The sequence below is a fragment of the Ovis canadensis genome, chromosome 17, assembly GCF_042477335.2.
Source record: "Ovis canadensis isolate MfBH-ARS-UI-01 breed Bighorn chromosome 17, ARS-UI_OviCan_v2, whole genome shotgun sequence".
NCBI classification, from domain to species: Eukaryota; Metazoa; Chordata; class Mammalia; order Artiodactyla; family Bovidae; genus Ovis; species Ovis canadensis.
In genome coordinates this window covers 73,800,143-73,820,626 of record NC_091261.1, presented here as the reverse complement: position 1 = coordinate 73,820,626, position 20,484 = coordinate 73,800,143, and the positions used below count along the sequence as shown (strand labels likewise).

General features: G+C 43.9%; 1 protein-coding gene across 20 annotated transcripts in view; it reads right to left on the bottom strand.

The window, feature by feature from the left end:
* The window catches only part of GIT2 (GIT ArfGAP 2), a 42,123-nt gene that overhangs the window by 5,571 nt on the left and 16,068 nt on the right, over positions 1-20,484 (bottom strand). For 2 of the 20 annotated variants that reach the window (XM_069558214.1, XM_069558217.1), the window contains exons 10-18: positions 17,709-17,781; positions 17,361-17,458; positions 16,226-16,337; positions 13,484-13,626; positions 11,345-11,494; positions 7,422-7,670; positions 5,704-5,793; positions 1,218-1,300; positions 430-618 (exon numbers count right to left, since the gene is read on the bottom strand). In XM_069558214.1, coding sequence (XP_069414315.1) covers positions 430-618; positions 1,218-1,300; positions 5,704-5,793; positions 7,422-7,670; positions 11,345-11,494; positions 13,484-13,626; positions 16,226-16,337; positions 17,361-17,458; positions 17,709-17,781 — 1,187 coding nt within the window. Of the gene's footprint in view, positions 1-429; positions 619-1,017; positions 1,301-5,703; positions 5,794-7,421; positions 7,671-8,234; positions 9,021-11,344; positions 11,495-13,483; positions 13,627-16,225; positions 16,338-17,360; positions 17,459-17,708; positions 17,782-20,484 lie in introns of those variants that run through there. The other 18 variants (XM_069558218.1, XM_069558219.1, XM_069558220.1 and 15 more) reach the window with 11 other exon arrangements.

Below are 20,484 nucleotides of genomic sequence, written 5' to 3'. Positions count from 1 at the left end.
GACAAGCAGCATGGAAGCATATGCACTATACCATATGCAAAACAGACAGCCAGCGGAGACTTGCTGCAGGGCTCAGGGGACTCAGACAGGGGCTCTGTAACCACCTAGAGGGGTGGTGAGGAGTGGGAGGGGGAGGAAGGTTCAAGGAGGAGGAGACATATATACATCTAAGGCTAATTCATGTTGACGTATGGCAGAAAGGAAACCGATATTGTAAAGCAATTATCCTTCAATTCAAAATAAATTTTTTAGAAAGAAAAAATTACCATAGAAAACAAACAAGCAAAACCCAAACTTACACATTTAAGTGTCTTAAGTAAACCTGAAATTTCCAACCTTTTGACGTCAGCATGTTAAAACCCAGTCTCGTCTGTAACTAGAGCGGCAGCGTCTCTCCCGGAGCCAGGCAGGATTCTCAAGCCCCCTTACCTGTCATGTTTATTTTCTTGGGCTGCCCTTAGGAGCTCCTGTATGTTTTTGGTGATCTGCTCCGTCTTCCGGATGACGTCTTCGGTGCTGGGGAGGATGGGGCTGGGGGCCGCATGGGGCTCTGCCGTGTCTGGGCCTGAGCTGTCACCCTGCCACACCGAGCTCCTCTGCCTTCCTTTCCTGCTTGACCTGTGAGCGTTAAAGAAGTGGTTAAACGTGACAGGTGCTGATGGGTGGCGCTTCTAGAAGCCTCGGCGTGTGCATCTGCTGGAGGCACAAGCGGGCTGCTACTGTGGTTTCCTTTATCCTGTCTGGCAGGAGACTTGGGGTAAGGCTCGCTGAGCAGCAGCAGCTACTGCTCACAGGGAGGCTGCTTCATTCTACCACAAGGCTGAATGGGATGACCCTCATAGGAAGGCTAACGATGGGGAAAGGGAGGGAGCAAACGAATGGGAAGCGCTGTGTGGTTATCAAGTCATTTGAATCAAGGCCAATTCTTGGGACAGTGATGCAGGGTATAACCTAACGTTGACTTGAAGTGCAGGACTGACTTTAAGCATAATACAGAGACTCAGAGATGAGTCTAACCTGCTGGTAAAAGGAAAAAGGGCCCCTGGGGCAATCAGGTGAGATGAGGAGAGGTGTGAACTATGAACTCATGTCTCGGTAACTGAGGACCTTAAGGGTCTGAGAACAGAGAAGCAGGTGGAGGTGGTGAAGGGCGTGACCAAGCTGTTAGGGTTCTGGTTAGAGAGCCCAGCCCCGAGGCCTTCTTCCTGCTCGAGTACCCCATGTCATCCAGGCCCCTGTCGTTGGGAGTGTTGTCGTAGTCACTCTCCGGCGTGCTATTCTGCTTCTCCAGCCGGGATGCCTACAAGAGAAAAGGTGGTCCCGTTAGCTGAAACCACCAGGTACTTCCTGGGTGCCCTCCCAGGAACCCTCACCTGTCAGGCCACGTGGCCTTCATGCCCTAGACCTCATCTGGGACAGGGGCCAATGCTTTATTAAAAATTCAGTAACGGAATTCCCTGGTGGTTCAGTGGTTAGGACTTGGTGTTTTCACTGCCCAGGGCCTGGGTTTGATCCCTGGTCGGGGAATTATGACCCCACAAGCTATGTTCAGGGCCAAAAAAAAAATTTTTTTTTAATTAAAAAAATTACAAAAAAATTTTTTTTAGTAACTGATGAACAGTGGATCCAGAAATGCTTTCTTTCCTTCTCCACCCCATCTTCATCTTCACTCCTTAGCTGCTCTGCAACCAGATCCCTGATACAAATTAACAGAGACACGCAAGGCAACACTCACGTTTAGCTAAGAAGTATGGAGTTTAACCATAATATAAAGAGACCCATTTAAGAAGCAAACATGCCATATACCCATAGATTGGATTGTCAGTGCTGGGAGCTGCTTGCAGATTAGCTGGTCTAATACCAGATGGGAAAGGTGAGGTGAGGTGAAGTCGCTCAGACGTGTCTGACTCTTTGCGACCCCGTGGACTGTAGCCCACCTGTAGGCTCCTCTGTCCATGGGATTCTCCAGGCAAGAATACTAGAGTGGGTTGCCATTTCCTTCTCCAGGGGATCTTCCCGACCCAGGGATTGAACCCAGGTCTCCAGCATTGGAGGCAGACGCTTTACCCTCTGAGCCACCAGGGAAGCTGGTCTAATACCACCAGATGGGAAAAGGAAGGGCCAGAAGAGCCGGGGGTCACCCTCAAGGCCAAAAAGTCAACAGAAAACCTGCGCCAAAACCTGGGGCCTCCTGTCTCCTGCTGCCCGCGATGCCCCAGCCTGGGGTTCTGAGGCCTGCCACCGCTCTCAATCTGGCTCTCCAAGAACCACCCTTAGAGACGGCTTCTGTGAGCCCCAGGAGGAAGCCAGAAATCACTCATTCATTGCCACACGTTGTTTGTCAGCCAAAATGGATCAAGCCGGTGTGACAACTGGTTTCCAAACATTTTCATCCATCTCCCCAAACATCCATCCCTTAAAACATAAAGATACAGTGTAAAATAAAAGGGATGCAGGAACCCTTGAACTGTTTTGAGCAAATGGCAGCACCACTAAGGAAGTACAGAGCCTTCAGGGTGGGGTGGGGGAGTACTACATTTAGAGGGGACCACATTCCTTTGAAGGGAACTGTGTTAGTTCTGGAGTATTTAATACAGAGGATTTCCTCTCATTATTTATCCATAGTGCTTGAGAATTTCCTCATTTGAATAGAAATCAGTGGAAGCCGATTTAAAACCTAGGTTGATTACCAATTGCAAAAGACAAACATGAGCTATTTCTAGTTCTATACCCTGAATTTAATCCAAGTGAAGCAAAATGTGTGACTAAGGAATTTTATTGCAGCTGTAATAAGAGATAGCTGCAAATTCAGAATTTCTTCATGTGTAAATTCAGAGCCCTGTTTTAAACACATGGAGTCCCCATAGCTTCACTCATAAGAATGGTTCCCTTAGAGTGAGTCAGTTAAGAAAGCCTCCCTCAAGTTTAATTATGTGCGCCTTACTGACCATGCTGCTTGGCCTTCTGAAGGCCCTATGTGAGCAGGCAGGCAGGCAGCCCCTACTCTGCCTCTCTAGAAGCACAATACTATTAGGACTCGGTGCTTTCGCTACCCAGGGCCTGCGTTTGTTCCCTGGTTGGGGAATTATGACCTCACAAACTATGTGCAAGGCCAAAAAAAGTTTTATTAATTAAGAAAAAATTTTTAGTAACTGATAAACAGTGGATCCAGAAATGGTTTCTTTCCTTCTCTACCAGAATACGTGTTGCCTGCTAGCCTCTCTCAGTCCTCTCCCAGGTAGAAAGCTCTTTGTCTGTGTGTGTTGAGGTCTTTCACGTCTCCCTCAGATGCTCTATTTGGTTCCAGCCACTTAATGCAAGACACTTGCGATGGGCTTCTAAAGGGTCTGTGCTTTAACCACTTGAGTTCATCTGGCAAGTGATTGAAAGTGTTGGCTGGCAGCTGTACAGTCTGCAGAGCTAAGTTCTGTAAAAACTACAACATTCAAGATCCCTTTGTTTCGACCTCCTACCAGCAAGCAGTGCCTCTGATCTGGCTTCATGAACCAATCAGTGAGTTACTGGCTACTGGCTGTCTAGATGGAAGACCAAAGCAGGCACTATATCCCAGGAAGGGAATAGTGAAACCAGGCTCTTCCAGAGATATCTCAAAAAAGCAAAACAAAAACAAGACATGACAAAACCAAACCGAAAAAAAAAAAAAATTATTCTTACCTTTCACAGTGCATGTTTGAATAATCTTTAAATTTCCTTTCCTTTAGTTTTTATATATACATACACACAAAGATGAGTGTGTGCTTCCGTGTGTGTACACATATACAGAGCATAAAATGGAATGTGAAACACTTGCATTTAAATAAGTATTCTGAGAAATTTGTCCAGAGTAGTTCCAGTGAAAAAGCTAGAAAACAGAATTAAACCCAGAAAAATCCCATCTATTTACAATGGATCTTTTTGCCTTCCTTGATGTAAATTTGACAATTACAAATCAAATGCATCACCCATGATCAAAAGTACCAAGTTTCATGAAGCATGTTACAAGAGTAATGACTCATCTATCTGATCAAAGTACTCAGGAAATGCTTCTTGAATACAGATAACAATGTACAGCAATAACCACCCAGGAAATCGGTTACTTACATTAAATCCTTCATTGTTGTCAACAAAAGCATATTTTGGGCTTTAAAATTAGTCAGTGTTAATTTTAAGGAAATTATTGTCAACATGCAGAACTCAGGTCTATTAGTTAAAAGTGCTGCTCTCTCAAAGCTGTTAATAGAAGTTACCTTATAGTTGGTGCTGGTTCAGTTTATTTAAGAGATTGGTAGCTTTCTCTGAATACAGATGTGCCATAAACGCCTAAACTCAATGTGAAGCTATCAGGAGCAACTGGGATCACCAGTGTAAACGATGTGTATAAAACATTGTCTCAGCAAGCAGTCCTGGCAATAATTTTCAAAACTACCAAAAATTAAAAAAAAAATTTTCACAGTGGACAAAAAGGTTTACCTGACTCTTAGCAACAGCATTTCAAGAAAGATATCATTTCTATTTAGCTGCCCTGGGATGGAACCTGGGTCTCCTGCATTGCAGGTAGATTCTTTACCACTCAGCCACCAGGAAAGTCCTTAACTGAAATACTGTAGTAAAAACAGTGCAGTTCAACTTCAGAACCGCTCAGAAGATAGCAACATACATATGTCAAGAGGTTTCTTTTCAATAGATTACCTCAAACGTGCAGAAAAGAGCCCCTGAAGGGCCACAGTGAGCTGTGAGGCACTGGGAAATCTCTCCTCAGTGGGAAAGAAGACTCTCCATAGTTCCAGCCAAAAGCGGAGGGAATAGACAAAGGCCTGGTGCAAATCTCCCCTGGTCTGTCAAGGTGGTCCCTCACCCACAGCCTCCCTCCCTCCTCTCATTTTAGGGACACCACCCTTCCAGTAAAAGACGCGAGAGCCAGGACCTGAATGCAGGTTTTCAAAGCCTGTGCTCTTTCCCAGCTTGCTGTCATGTACTCTTCATGCATCAAGGTATTTTTTAAACTGACAGTGCCTTTGAGAGTAGGAGTGTCACCTAACTTCCTAGGACTCTTTAACTGACTTTCTGAAAGGCAGGGTGTGGACAAGGTGCTTGATAAATACTTGCTGCCTGGCTACTCTAAAGGAAGCTTACCTGAATCACACGCTGTTACTGGGAATGTAAATTATACACTGGCAAGTTGGACTTGACCAACTAAGAGTGAACAGCTTCATACTAACAGCTGCCTACACCTCCAATCTGGATGTGGAATGCAGGGACTGCAAAACCTGGGTCTGTCAAGTCAGGGGCTGACATAACACATGTCAAGACGTTAAAAACAAAACAAAACAAAACAAGAAACACGGTGTCTCAGTGTTTCTGTTAGTCCTAATAACACTTTGAACAAAATTGGACAGATTTGCCATATTATGTTTAACCAGCAGCCAGCTAATTTTCTGATTGTTTAAATAGACAGAACGCTCAGAATCAATGTTACAGGGCGAATTGCGGACCGTGTTAAACGTCACATGAGACTGAGCTATGTGGAGTTAGCTGAGAGGGAGGCCCTCTCCTGCAGACATGCGTGCGGGTGTGCGTGCGAGGCCTCATGCAGGACAGAAGGGTGGTTAGTGGAGGAGGGAGGGCCAGGACGGCCAGGAGAAGCACCAAGCGCCCAGGAGCAAGGCCCCTCCTCCAGAGAGCAGACCATTCAGTGTACTTAACCCTTCGGGTGCTCTCGTCCCTCGACCAGGACAGTGTGGAGGGGAAGGAAGGCAGAGATGAAGAGGAGGTCACAAACGCACTCCTCCCGATCTGGAAGGGGAAAAAGAGACACACTCGGGAAAACACAAAACAAACATGAAACCCTGCCACCCACCCTGGCTTCGCCTGGGTTCCCAGTTAAAAGACACCTAAGGAGCAACTCACTACATGGGATCAGTGCTGAAACGCCCACGCTAGCCAATGAGATCCCCAGAGATGTTTAATCCCTCAGTGAAATAAATGCCTCTCGGAAATTACTCAGAATCTGTAAGGCTACTTTTCTATGAGGGAAAAGACAATACCTAGCATAATCTGTCAACAGTGCCAATGGTTTTTTTTTTAATAGTCTTAAACAAATACTCGTTTTTTTAATCAGGACAGATGATATGAAATGAAAATCTATACAAATGATTTAAAGTTGGTTTATGTATATCAGATACAGTACAGATATAGAACTTTTAAAATAATAAGACATTTTTACATTTTAAATGTTTTTAAAATCAAAAAGTACACTGTGAAAATGAACAAAGTGGCTTTTCCTAAATTTTGTTCTCAGTTATACAAAAATAAGATTCTTAACTTAGTTCAATGGCATTCCCATTACACCAAATGTGTTGAATCAATTGTTTTAGAATGTTTAGCCCAAACAACTTTAAAAGCTGAAGCAGCAGATTCCCAATTACAAAATAACAACACTGTAATTTTATCACACTAAACCTTGACAAAACTGAATAGGGTATAATTTCCCAGGCCATGTTCTTTACTATTGACCCTGAGAACTTTTTTTGGAAATTCCTATAAAAGTGGACTGAAGAACAACTGACATTCCAAAAGGTAAGTATTACTCTCCGAAAAAATAAAATCACGTAGGTTCAAAATGCAGAAAACATTTTGTCAAAACATAGGTTTTTAAAATAAATTAATCCAAAAGATATATAATTTGAAAACCTCGCAACACAATACTTATTCCATGGGAAAAACAAGAGTGTTAGCAGCCTGTTACAGAATACCATCTCTGGAACATAAAGCAGGTAAAGTTGATATAGGAGTTTTTACATCTCGTTCTCATGAAATGAAAAAGCAACACTTTCTCCCAACAAGGGAGGAAGAGGAGGCAGCAGCTAAGCCAGCAGACTGACCACAGGTGCAGGGCTGCTGAGGCCCACAGGCTTCCCGACCAGGCCTGCACCCCCAGGCCACAGATGCCACCTGCTCCACTCAGAAGAGTGGAGAAGGCACTCTGAATTCTAAGGGCTCTGGTGCATAAGTGGGCACACACCCGCCTACCTGGAAGAAGACGGTACTTTCTTCCCGTGGTAACCTTTATAAAGTTTTGGTTTTGGATATGGGGAAGGAAGTTCATGACCAAAAAAGTTCCAACAGTGGCCTCTCGGGAAATATACTATGGATATGGGGCAGAAAAAGGGGGAGAGGGGGCCGAGCAAGAGCCAGAATCCCCAGAGCTGCTGGGACACCTTCGGCCATGGGCCCTGAGTGCTTGTGGAGTGCTTGTGGGAACACCACAAGCACTGGTCGACATGTTAATACAGCAAACACAAGGACAGTTCTCATAGCCCCATTTGGCAAAGCGGAGACTGGGGATCTGCAAGCTGAGAAGAGGGAAGGCAGGGGTCAGGCTGGACAGAGTAAAGAGCGGAAGCACTGGTGGTGTTACTTACGTGCGCCGGGAAAGGCTGGAGTCTCGTCCTGCTTTCTTCGGGATGGTTCACTTCTCCCACTGGGAGATAGGGTTTCTGACCTGATCCCGTCTCGTACATGGACATGGGCCTACTGCCCCGGGCAGACGGACGTCGCTTTAAGGAGGAGTGGTTGGAAGTGTCTGTGTATTCAGAACCAGTTTGCACCTGATATATATTGGTTGTGGCCTGTTTCCTGAGGTTCGAATTTTCACTCTGGAGTGTTTGAAGCTGAAAGACATGTTTGGCAGTGGGACTGTGTTTTTCTATAGCAAGCAGAAAAAGCAAACACCAAGTAAACGCGTACAACTACCAGCTTTAACAATAAGAACAGTAACAGCTTGCTGAGCTGAAAGTCAAAGGCAACCACAAAGACAAACTCTTTCTTCTAGAATGAGTGAAATGCAGTCAACTCACTTAATCAGTTAAGCAAATGAAATCATTTCTGACTGTGGAAAAGTTGCAGTTTGGACTTTTTTAAAGCAAAATATCTCACAGCTTAAAGACTGGTCACGGTGGCCCTGAAATTTGTCTGCAGGCAGGCTGTGCCCTGGCTGGTTCTAAGGCTGTTTCAAGCAAGAGCTTGAGATCATTAAGACATCACTTAAGTAACCTGCTTTTCAGATGTGCCCTGAGCAATTTAGAAATGCCAAAAATGTCAGCAGACACCATGGAAGCAGCACAAAGATAACTTAGAGTTGCTTTGCAAAGCGAGAAAGACAGTGAAATCCAGTTTACGAAAAAAAAAAAAAAAATCAGATGAGCTATTGCTGCCCAAAAAGCCAACAGGAAAAATTAAGATCAACAAGTTTTTATTATATAATATATTCTTTGAAATTCCAAACAACTGAGTTTTGTTTTGTTTTGTTTTTCTTAAAGGGAGGGAACCGGATCATGGTAAGTTTGCTCTATAAACATATCACGAAGAGAACCGGAGGCCTACTGAACTATCAACATCTTCATCTGAACGCTCCACTGGCGCGCGCCGCCCTCTGGTGATCAGTCATCTTTCAGCCGGGGCCGGAAGACCTGGCCTCGCTCTCCTTTGGCTCTGTCGCCCAGAAATGTGACCGTGGTGGTGTCAGCTTTAAACATGCTAAGCTGCCTGGCACCACCCTGTTTTAGTTAGAGGCTGGCACTTGGAGGCCCTGAACGCTCTTCCCATTGCTCACATGCAGGCTGCTTCATGGTGCTGGATGAATTAGAGTTACAGGGATCAGCAAGGAATCGGGCTCCTCTTTAGCCATCTGGCATGTTACACACAAGTAACTGAGTCCAGGCTGTACAACGTCCTTCCCCTCTGGTGCTCCTCCATCCTCCAGAGCATTTTATAAGCTGGGTGTGGTGTGAGTTCAGCTGTCTACTCCTTGAGAGAGAGTAAAAATCTGACCAAATTCCCCACCAGGGCCAAGGCTTAAGTCCACAAGCAACTGTGTCTGCACCAGAAGATCATTTTTTCCAATAGCCAACCCATTCAGTGTTAGGAGTTACTTTCAATTTCTATTTTAGAAAGCACCGCTCTGTGACAAATACACCAATAGTGGCTGCTCCTCTTCATTAATTAGCATGTTTTCCAAGCAACTGTTAAATGTGAAAGATCAGACACAAATCATGCTACTTTGTTGACTACTATATTAAAAAACTTTACCTGACTTTGAAATAAAATCAACGTTTCTTCACTGAATAAACAAGTTCCACATACTTCATACCAGTAGTGCCAAACGCCTGTGAAAGTCTGACTTACTGTCTTTGCCACAGAAATACCCTTGTTTTCTATTTTCTCAAAGCATGACCCCTGAGAAATGAGAGGATGCTTCTACACCTATGCTTCAGGCCATAACTTGTATCTGCAAACAGCTGCAAAGTAATAAGCATCTACTGAAAAGTCCTACATTCCAGGAGACAGACAGGCATAAAGTGCCTGTCAAAACTACTTCCTAGGGAACCCACGTTCTAAAGTGAAATGGTCGAGGGCCAAAAAGTGAGGAACATGACTGACACATGGCCCTCAGTGAAGGATGGGGGGATCTCGTCAAGTGCTTATCTATGTGGAAACCTCCTAGAGGATTTTAGACAAGGTCTTGAAATCTGAAACTTCATCTTCACACTTTTCACTGTAGAACATCCAGTCTGGATCTCACCTCAATGTGCGAGATCTCAGCTGGTCTCAACTTTAAAAAGTTTTAGTACTCTGAATTTAGCGAGATGTCCTTGGATAAACCTGAATGATGCTTATCTTAATAAGAACCAGGCTATACTTTTTCTGTTTGGAAGGAGTACAACAGGAAATGAAAAGTTACAGATAATAGTTTCAGAAATCGAGAGCATTTTCTAAGAATCAAGGAGATAATCCATCAATGATGACAAGTAATTCCACTCAACATTTCTTAAACAAGCTCGAGACATTTGCTTTCAGAGATTCAAGGTTATCTCTGGTGATTTCTACAAATACTAAAAGGAGCATAACGGAATAAAAATGGTAATGCTTAGCAGACTGATTTGCAGTGGCAAAGTCAGCTTGTTTCAGAAAAAGTCACCCCAAACCCATCTATTAGTTCAACTAATGAGATAAACTATAATTCATTAAATAAAAGAAATTTCAGAGAAGAGAGAAGTGCAAGCCCTGTACATTATGGCAAAAGGGCACTTGGTCTGTCTCATTCGTGGCTGCACACCAGCCTTAGACAGGGCCAGGGTGGCAGAGAACAAATGTCTGATTAAAATCTGATTGATCTTCAGGTATTCTTATCCCTTTCTATTACAGGTGTTGAAGCCATCTATTTCAAAATGTCTCCAAAAAATGATCTAGACTCAAGAAGAATCCTGGACCAAGCCCTCGGTGAGGGTGCACTGCCGTGTCCTTTCCTGACAAGCAGAGGCGCGTGGGCCCCTTAGTTCTTCAGCCTTCCTTCAGGAAGCACCGCTGAAAAGGGCCCGGCCACAAACAAGGTGCGCCATGTCCTCTGGTGGTGGTAACGATTCTGAAGCGTTATTCTTCAAGTGATAGCAGGAAGACACAGATACATACTTTGTTTTGTTTCTGGTTAAGGGAAGCATGTGTGCATCTCGTTTTGTAGAGCACTGAATGGTGGGAGCAGGGCCGACAAAGTCTAGGGCAGAAGTCAGAGTTTTTCTACTTCCTCTTCTTAGCATTCTTATAAAGAATGACATACATAATCCTCTCTTCAACATATTCTTTGCTACCATTAGCCACACGCTTTTTAGAGATCAGTATGTTCACGTATTTCTGACTCTCTCAAAAGGTGGCAAACAAGCAAATGCTGAGCAAATGGGATTGTCTCTTACCAGCATACAGTTCTCGCTTGTGTGCATGAAAGGTTTTCTTATATTGAGTATCTATTCTGTGACTCTGAGGACATCATAAATGAGCAGTAGGAACTGACCAACAGTGGAGTGGGACTGTGCGACAGGGCTGCCAGGGCGGGGTGGGTAACAACACATAAGAGTGAGCAGGGAGAGCAGCCATGTGTGGTATGGGGGGGCTCTGAAATGCTGGTAGACACACACCCTGTCCCGGGCTTTGGTCTGCTCTGTCTCATGGGGTGATTAGAATGAGCAATAAACAGTAAGAATCACACCCCTGGAGCTGTGTCTAGCTTCCCAGGAAACACAGGACGCTTGCAAGGGTCTCTAAAACTGATATGAATACTTACTTAATAGGTTATGATGTTCTCCTACCTGGGCAACTTAAACTGGATTTATATCTAATCAAAGCTACTTCGTTGAAAATATCCATAATTCATACTGCTTCCAAAGAGACAGCTTGGCCCAAAGATTTTCAGGTCTGTTTTTCTTCCCTCTGATCACAAGCATCATGCCTGGGATTCTTCCTTATATACTATGGGGTTAAAGAGCAACCATCCTGGCATTTATTGACATGTTACCTTTTTCTGCATAATTCTCAGCTCGTCACTCAAGTTGTTATTCACCTTCATTAGCTGTTGTATCTTGGCCTCAGAAGCCACTAGAGCGTTTTTGACCTCCAAAAATTCCTGCACAGTGACTGGTCCATCTGATAAATCTGAATCTAGGCTCTAAAAATAAATTGGGGAAAACGTTCACAATCTGAGACGATGATAACATTCAAGACTAACAGCTCAAGAATTTCAAATTCTGACTGTGCCAGCTGGATCGCAAAGTTAATCAAACCAAATCAAGGCTTCTGAGAGGAATACAAAAATAAAACAGAAAGGTAGGGCTCCTACAACAGATGAAAAATTTTCAAGTCAGTATTTTCTGGCGATCAGAGAGTGGGGCCACAAATCTACTCTAACAGTGACTCTGAACACCTGTCTCATTTGCCTTTCTCTTGTTCATTCATTTTTCTTTTTTGATTCATTATTTCACTCATTCTGACAGATTTTTACTAAGCATCAGGCAGTGTTCTAGGGGCTTAGGTTACATAAGAAAAGAAAATAGAAAAAGATTCCTGCTTCCATGGTGTTTACATCCCAACTGAGTGAGAGAGGGAGAAAAATAATAATAAATAACTACATAGTATAGGGGAATGTGATAAGTGCTATGGAAAATAAACAGAACAGAGGAGGAGTGAGGGGCTGGGGAGCTAAAAGAGAGGTGGACGTGGGTGCATTTTAACTAGACAGCTGGGTGGGGGGACATGAGCAACAGCCTGCAGGAGGGGAGGTCACTAGTCAGGTGGCTGTCTGGAGGACAGCGCTCCAGCCTGCGGTAGGACTCAGCTAGAGGGCGTGGGTGTGCAAGGCCCAGAGGAGGGGGAGGCTAGTCAGTGCAGGGACCCTGTCGTGCAGGGTCCAGTCAAGACCCGCCTTCACTCGACTGAACTCAGCATTTCCGGGGAGACTGGCGGAGATGTTTCAGATGGGACAGCTGACTCTTGCCATCCCCTCCATGTTCCCTGCATCTGCCGGTGGCACCACTGACCCGCACAGCTGTGTAAGCTGGAAAACTCCGGACACAACTCGGGTAAATCTACCTTCCCACTTCCAATGTCTAACTTGTCCCCAAGCCCTGCCTTTTCTGTCTTCCTGTTTGTCCATTCTCAAGTGTTTGCTGAGCCCCCTGTGGGCCAGGTCAGGGATATTCAGCGGTAGGCAGGCCAGCCAGGCCCCTGCTGCCCTGGCCTCGGGCTCACTCTCTGCAACGGTGACTTTTGTTTTCCATCCAGACCCTCCCAGCTGAAGAGGCCCTGAAGTGAGCCTGCGTCAACTCTTGTTTGGACCTTGTCGGCACCTCCCTGCCTGGGTTCCTTTCCTCCGCTCCTGACCCACCAGAACGGTCCTCCCCAAACAGAGGACCCAACAAGGTGGACATGGTGTTCCCGCCCTGCCTAAAAGCTTCCTGGGCTCTGCGCTGCCAGCCAAGGTCTCAGCTCTTCAGTCTGGGGTCACGCTCCTGCACGGTGTGACCCCCGCCCTCTGCCGCAGCTCAGACTCCCTCTCCTTTCAGGCCGCCTCTCCACGTGACCAGACGTCCCCCAGGTGCCTGTCTCACCTCCGCTCAGTCTGACCCCTCCCCGCCTTTCCACGTGCCCACGTCCCGGGCCTTCTCAGCCTCCCCTGACACTCCCCGTCAGCGACAGGCTGTGTCTGTGGATCGCCTGCTCCCACCCCTCCGCTCCTGTCTGCACTTATGACCCTCGAACCGCGGTTCCCTCTCCTCTTGGTGAGGACAGCCTCACAGAGGAAAGAGACCAGGCCTCATTCAGGAGAGTATTATCCAGAGAAGTTTGGGTAATACCCAACAAAAGTAAACATTTGTTGCAAGAGTAAAACCCACCTGTCCCTCCTCATAGGTTTTATAAAGTTAATACTGCAGCCGGGCTGTGAGTCAGCAACTGACTCAGGGGCAAGGGACCCCCTATTTTAAAACTATTTACCTTGTTGACCTTTGCTTGGGCCAAACTAGTAGAAAACCCAATTTTACCTCCAGAGCACTTTTCCCAGGCCTAGCCCTCGAATGCTTTACAAATCAGGCAAATTTTTAGGAGGAAAGATCTGAAAAAGAACATAAGCTCACTTTCTGTGTGCAATGCACCACCTTACCTTTTGCCTGTGGGCCTTGCTTGCAGTGGCTTCCGGATCCGTGTCTTCGTCTGACGCCACACTGTCGTAGTCTGGCTGGTCATTGTCCTGACTCTCAACACTGTGCTGGTTACTAATTGTTTTCAGTATCAGTTCTACATTGTCTGTCAACAGAAGCAAATAACTTTACTTCAGGCTTGAAAAGAACTTCTTTTTTCCTAAAAGAAAAACGAGCCATTTAAAAGACTGGAAGAAAAATGACAGAAATAGCAAGGTTCTATTCACCCCCAAAAGGGATAACAGCACGTTATCAACCGGACAGAGTCTACTGAAAACTATAGAGAGAGTGAAGCAACCATCTGAGATACCTGCCAAAAATGGGCACGAATTAGATGGCTAGGGAAGAGCTGCTCATGTAAGGTGGCAGGTTCCCAAATTTGTAATCATTCAAGGAAACAGTATAGCTCGAAATCACGAAAATAAAGCTGTAACTAAAGTATGATTAACTGCAATTCAGTTACAATTGTAACTCTTTTACAGGATTTAACATCAAGTCAAAACAGAAAGAAAACTGCTAAAGTAAGCCTAGAAACTAGGAGACCACTGAATAGGCATGTTGGCCTTTCCTTAACTGAATGCCAGGGAGAAAGAGAGAGAAAGAAAATGACCCACTGGATACAGACCATGCAGACCAAGAGCATATGGTTACTGGGAAGTAGCGATGGTTCTATCAGCTCTGACACATTATGAATGAAAGATTTCGCAAATTATCCAAGTCTCTCATCTCTCTTTCAGGCAACTCAAGCAAACCTCGAATTTCCAACACTGTTTATGGACATTTTGAAGGATAATATCTGGGTGATAAATTATGTTTACTCAAAGGGAATTTTAGTTTTCAAAATGAATATGTAATATATATATACCATCAGATTACAGAAGTAGTAAGGACTCAATATAGAAAAATTGAAACTAATGATAAGAGTAGTCATTCATAGCTATTGATACATGTCATTCTATTTTCTGCCAGTCTTTTCCCAAGCATATACAAATACAGACAGTAAATTTTACTATTTGTAGCAGTCACGGTCTATAAAGTTGCTGTGAAGAACAAATCAGCAAATACTGAACCACTGTTCTGAGTGGAAATACAGTTAGGTTCCTGCAAACGTCTGGTCACATTTTTGTCAACTGATAAATACATAACCTTGTTTCACATGCGTTTCTGTTTAAAGACATCTTGAATATATATCATTGATCCATCAACATTGAACTCATGGTTAACAGCACTGTAACTCAGGCCTGAACAAAGCTAATCTAACACATGTATTTTCTGTAAGACATGTCACCGCCTTCGTGTGCTCAGGAATGCTATACAGCTCTTCAGCACTGTACTTGGGGACCACTTTAAACAGTGAAATTATCAAAAAATGTGAAAAACTGTGGCACTAAATAAATATCAAAAAGGCTACCTGCTTACAGTATAAGAGCTGAAATAAAAGGAAGAGCATGGCCTTGCTCAGTCTCACATGGGAACATGTGTTTTGGGTGACTCAAATTTTTTACCACACTGTACAGATCCACAAATTACCATCAAAGTGCTGTAAGATTTTAAGGTAATAATTTTTAATTTATTTATCTTTTTGCTGCCCCATGAAACTTGCAGAAATCTTAGTTTCCCAACCAAGGATTGAACCTGCTCCCTTGGCAGTTAAAGCCCAGAGTTCTAACCACTGGGCTGCCAGGGAATTCTCAAGGTAATAAATGAATTTTAATGAACAGGTGAACTGGCAAATATGAGATCTGGGAGTAATGGAGATAAATAAAGATATTCATTTGTACATATGCACGTACATAAATGTTTTCCTTACAAAATTGGGATGATACTAAAGCTTCTTCAAAAAATTAATTATTTTATATTACATCATTCCGCAGTCCCTGAAAAAACAGTGTGCCCTATTCAAATATGAAACTAAAAATTGCTCTATTATTGTTTCCAGTGTAATATGTATCACACAGACAACATCTCTAATTCTCCTCAACTAACACCTAGAGATGGACCCACCAAGTCAAAGGAAGTTGTACATTTTGAGACTTCAAATTTATGAATGGACCCTTATCACTGCACCTTCACCAAAATTTAATCGAGTTTCTTAGAACTTGTTTATGTCTGGTTGAGTCAGTAAAATCAAGGACAAACGGCTGCCAGTTAATGATTACTGTCTTTGAGGATAAGATGCTGACTGAAAACTGAACTCTTATTGAATGTATTTTTCCTGTTCAAATTTTTTAATTTTAAAATGAAAATAAAAATACAGTATCAGGGCTGGGGAGGAAGTGTGTTCTCAAGCACCGAGACAGGACCCTGAGCTACTGGAAAAGACTCGAAGGGCACCTTGGAAATATGTGCTAGGTGCTCTCTTCACAACCTTAAACACACAAAATTCTCAGTGCAGATATCCTTTAACAAGGTCTAAGTCATACCTGAATTAATTTCAGAATGCAACTTTATAAGGAAGGCACATGACTGAAGGGGTAAAAACTCATATATAAGACAAATGTGAATCACAGTTAATAATGTTGAGATATTCATAATTCACCAGGACTCAAAGAGAGAAACTTGTCATCACAACATAGTACCAATAAAACTTAACAGGGCTTTAAGCTGTGGTATTGATGACTGCTTTAATTCTTTTCATAACTTTAACACGTGTGTGAAGTTCAGAAGGCCAAAGAAGCAAACATTTAGAGGTCTGAAACAGTTACCTTTTGAACTAGAGAGAGGGCTGCCTTGCTGTCTCCTCTTGGCGTCACTGAGAATGTCGATAACCAGAGTGGCAAACTCATGGGCGTTAAACCGAGCTAGTTTCTGTCTGCCCTGAGGGTGAAAAAATAATTGGAAATATTCCCAGATATAAAAATACACACATGTTCACATAAAATTAGTCAGACTATTGTTAGAGTTCAGCAAAGGCCTTCCAGCATGCTCAAAGTACCATCAATCACAGCCATAACTGAATCAAACTTTGTTTCTATGGATAGTTTAAAACCATTTACATAATAGAACGATATAACATTTCTCACAAGGCATATTTCTTTTTGTGAACTGAAACGAAATGGTTCTACTTAATGCTTTCTATTATCAATTCTGTTTTGAAACAGGGCTACTAGTCAAAAATCAATTTGAAGGGACAGATTTTTAAATTTCAAGATAAGAGTCTAGATGCTGGGACTCTTACTATATATAAACATTAATCAATAAAAATGAAAAGAACTTCATAATTAATTCAACTTCTCTCCTTTTGATGGATGCTTAGGCTTGGTTTCTGTGTTCTGTCATTACATACAATACTTCTATGAAAGTATGCATAAAGCTTTGTACTTTTATTAGGACATATTCCCAAATAAGGTATTTGGATGAAAGGTACTTGGTATCCTGGGTGAAAGGATGCAGTTAATTTTGAGGCCTCTGTAACCAGTTAACAAACTGCCTCTCTGCAGTCTGTAGCAATTTAAACTCTTCTCTGTGGCATAAGAATGCCACATCCTTACCAGTGTGGAGTCTCCTTTATCATGTAACTTATTACTTTGATGGATGAAACGCTCATTAATGACTTCAGGTTGCTTTCTTTGATTACTAGTGAGGTGAAATATTTCTTTAAAAGGCGTTTGAAAGCCATGTGTAATTCTTCTGTGAACTGTCTTACGTTCTTTCTCAGTCACTTATTAACTTCTGTTGCTTTTCTTATCAATTTGTGATGTGTGTGTGGGTACGTAAAGGATATTACCATTGTAATCAGTCAAAAACATTTTAAATACCTGTCCTGGGAAAATAAAATACCACAGTATCGGTCATTCATCAAAGATCACTACTAGTGTGTTTCTGGACTCGGCCACTTGCCTGGTTCCGTGTCGATGAGTACTCGGGATTGACTGGAAGGAAGGGGACGACGGTTGTCTCGGTCACCAGGGTGCTGTGGTTCTGCGTGGCGAGCCAGACTAGCCAGAGGAAAGAGCCAGAGATAGAATCTCATCACCACGGGCGCTGCTGCTCCTCTGAGAGCCGCGGCTCCCGCGTTACTATGGAGACTTGGGGTAGCACACTCCGAAGCCAACAAACACAAGAGTCAGTGTTGACACACGTGTTATCAGGACAGCAGGAGTTGGGCAAGGAGAAACACTGAGCCTGGCAGCTTGCTGCTGCCTATGGTAACAGAAGCTTAGTAAACAGAGCCACATGTTAAGTCACCTGCATCAGTCTCTCGCCTGTCAACTTCATCGTACACATCCATGGCAAGTTCTTCAAACAAATGATTACTTAGCTGAAAGCAAAAACATATCAGGGACACAAGGGACAAGGATTAACACTAGGAGAATGAGTGAGGACTGTGACTTATTCACCCTTCTACCTCCAACATCTTATTCAAAGCCAGTGCTTACTTAGCAAATACCCACCGTTAAACAGAGAATAGCATTTCCAAAATGGTACAGATCCTCTAAAAACACTTGCCGCCCGCTGCAGCCTCCCTCCAGACATGCAGATAAAAGGTGCACAAGGCAGCTAAAGTGCAAATCTCAAAGACAACAGTCCATTCTCCACTCGTCGTGTGACATCACCTTAGCCTCTTCTGCTCTTTCTGGAAAACGTTTGCCATTCCCCCCCCACCCCGCCCCCATTGTAAGGGATCTTAAACCCTTGGTAGGATAAAGAAGTCAAAACATGCCATCTCAAGAGGATAAAACGTGCCCTGCAGGAAACTATCACCCAGACCTCTGGGTTAAGTCTCTCTGCTGTCTTCCTCAGTAGGTAGGGGTCCTCCAAACCCCCAAAGAACTACCTGAGCATCCCCTACCAAGGACAGCCTTTCTAATCAGTACACCGTGCAGTGTCCCAGCAAAACGGTCCCCACAGCCTGGGGCGCCTGCTTGGCAGCAGTCAGGTCTTCCTCAAACCAATGGTGACTAAGCCCTCGCCAGGCTGGCCCCAGCTCTCCCTGCACTTCCTCCCTCATGAAACCCTGCTGCCCAGTGGATGTTACTTCCGGGGTGACTGCTGCCCTGCTCTGTGAGGGCAGATGCTGAATTCGTTCCATTCTCTACTATTCCCTTCATCCCCATACAGGCCCCAGCACTGAAATGGGACTCTAAATATCCATTCATTCACTGACCAGAAGGTACTTCCTGCAGAATTTAAACCTGGCTGTGCATACCTCACTGGGACTTGTTAAAATGGTTACAGTACATTGTTAGGTGACACAGGCAGAATAAACAATTCTGTAATTATGCTTCAGTTAAAAAACACAGGCATCTGAAACAAGAATCAGAAAAATATACCAAAATACTGAGCCTGAACTTATTAAGAATACAGTAAGTGAAAAAAAAAAAAAAGAATATAGTAAATGAGGATGACTCCCTTTCTCTATTTTCCAGATTTTCTCTAGTGTGGTTACACTACGTTTATGATTAAAAATCAGCTCTGAAAGACTTGCTGGATAAGGTGATGAAGGACTGGGAAACTGAACTTGCATCATAAACACCCAGTGTGCTTCCTCCAAGGGGCTAACAAGCTAATGTTATTATTACTAACAATCACTACAACAGCAATACTGCTGAGGGCTTATACTGGAGGTGCCTTGCTAATATCATCATGGTAGCAAATACTACAGCTCTCTGAAGATAGGAACTACAGTTACACCATTTTACAGAGAGGATACCCAGGCACAGAAGTTAGCGTGCCTCAAGTCACAGAGCCAAGAAGTGAGGGACTGGAGAGGCAAGTTTCTCTCAAAGTGTTAAAATGTATGAATTCAAGGAACACACTAGTCGGCTTATATTTCTCCCAGCTGTTCACTAGGGAGATACTGCAGGATGAACACTAAACTGGCACTGATACGAGGAGCCCACAGGGCATGGGCAGCTGACACCGAGCAGCTCTGACTCGCAGCTCTGCTGGACCACTGTCTCGCTTTCTAGGAGGGACATCGAGGCACGGAGCGGTGCGGAGCTCGTCTGAGCCGAGATCTGTACCTCAACAGTCTGACCCAGAGCCCAGGGTCTGGAGAGCTACACTCGAATTTGTCCCAGATATTTATCTAGTGCCTTTAACATCTGGAGATATTACAGACCTAACCCCAGCTTTCAGCCAAGCAAATGCAAAACAGCATAGTCAAGGGCAGCTGGGGTTTTCTTTTTAATGTTTTTATTATTTAAAATAAAAATTGGCTTACACACTGTAAGTAATAAAAGGAAACACAGAACATTCAGTGCTGACTCCAAAGCTTATCATCTTAACCATAGGACCTCCTTAGTTTAAGAAAGGCAGTAAAAACACATACACACAGAACTGCAGATACAGAACACAGAGACACCAAACAAACTGCATAAAATATGTTTATTGCACATTACAGGTAAATGCTAGTGATGAGAAAGTCATCTTATGTATTGTGTAGTCCTTAGTACTATATGAAGTTCTAGTAAAGAGTCTTCTATTACAAGGGGGATGAAGAGTAAGACATGAATTAGGAGAGCTGCGAATTCAGAGCTGAGCTTTAAGAATACTCCTACCTACACTGCGAAGGTGGTCAGACTTCAGCCACGTGAATGATGAAAGGGAGGACAGCTGGGAAAAGAGGGCTCCTGAAAGGAGACCTGAAGGTGGCCTGAGAGGGCGCTAGCCCTCAAAGAGATAGTTAGATGCACACTCCCACTCGCACACACAGCGGGAGCCAGATGGGGAGAGGGGCCAGAACTGAAGAGTGAGAGCGGGATGATGCCCTTCAAGGTTATGACCAGAAGGATCTTGGTTCTGATCTTGAGAGTACAGAGAACAGCTAAGGTGGGTGAGTCAGGTGGTTAGAATGGCTGGGGAAGCACCATGTGAGGCTTCATTTGCGGGGACTTAACATAGAGACTATGTTCCCAGAGGAGCAGATTTCTCAGGGGCCTGATTGCTGAAAAGGACAGGCTGGAAAGAAACACGCAGACTAACGTGAGCTTGTTACCTGAAGAACTGGGTAAACTCTGAG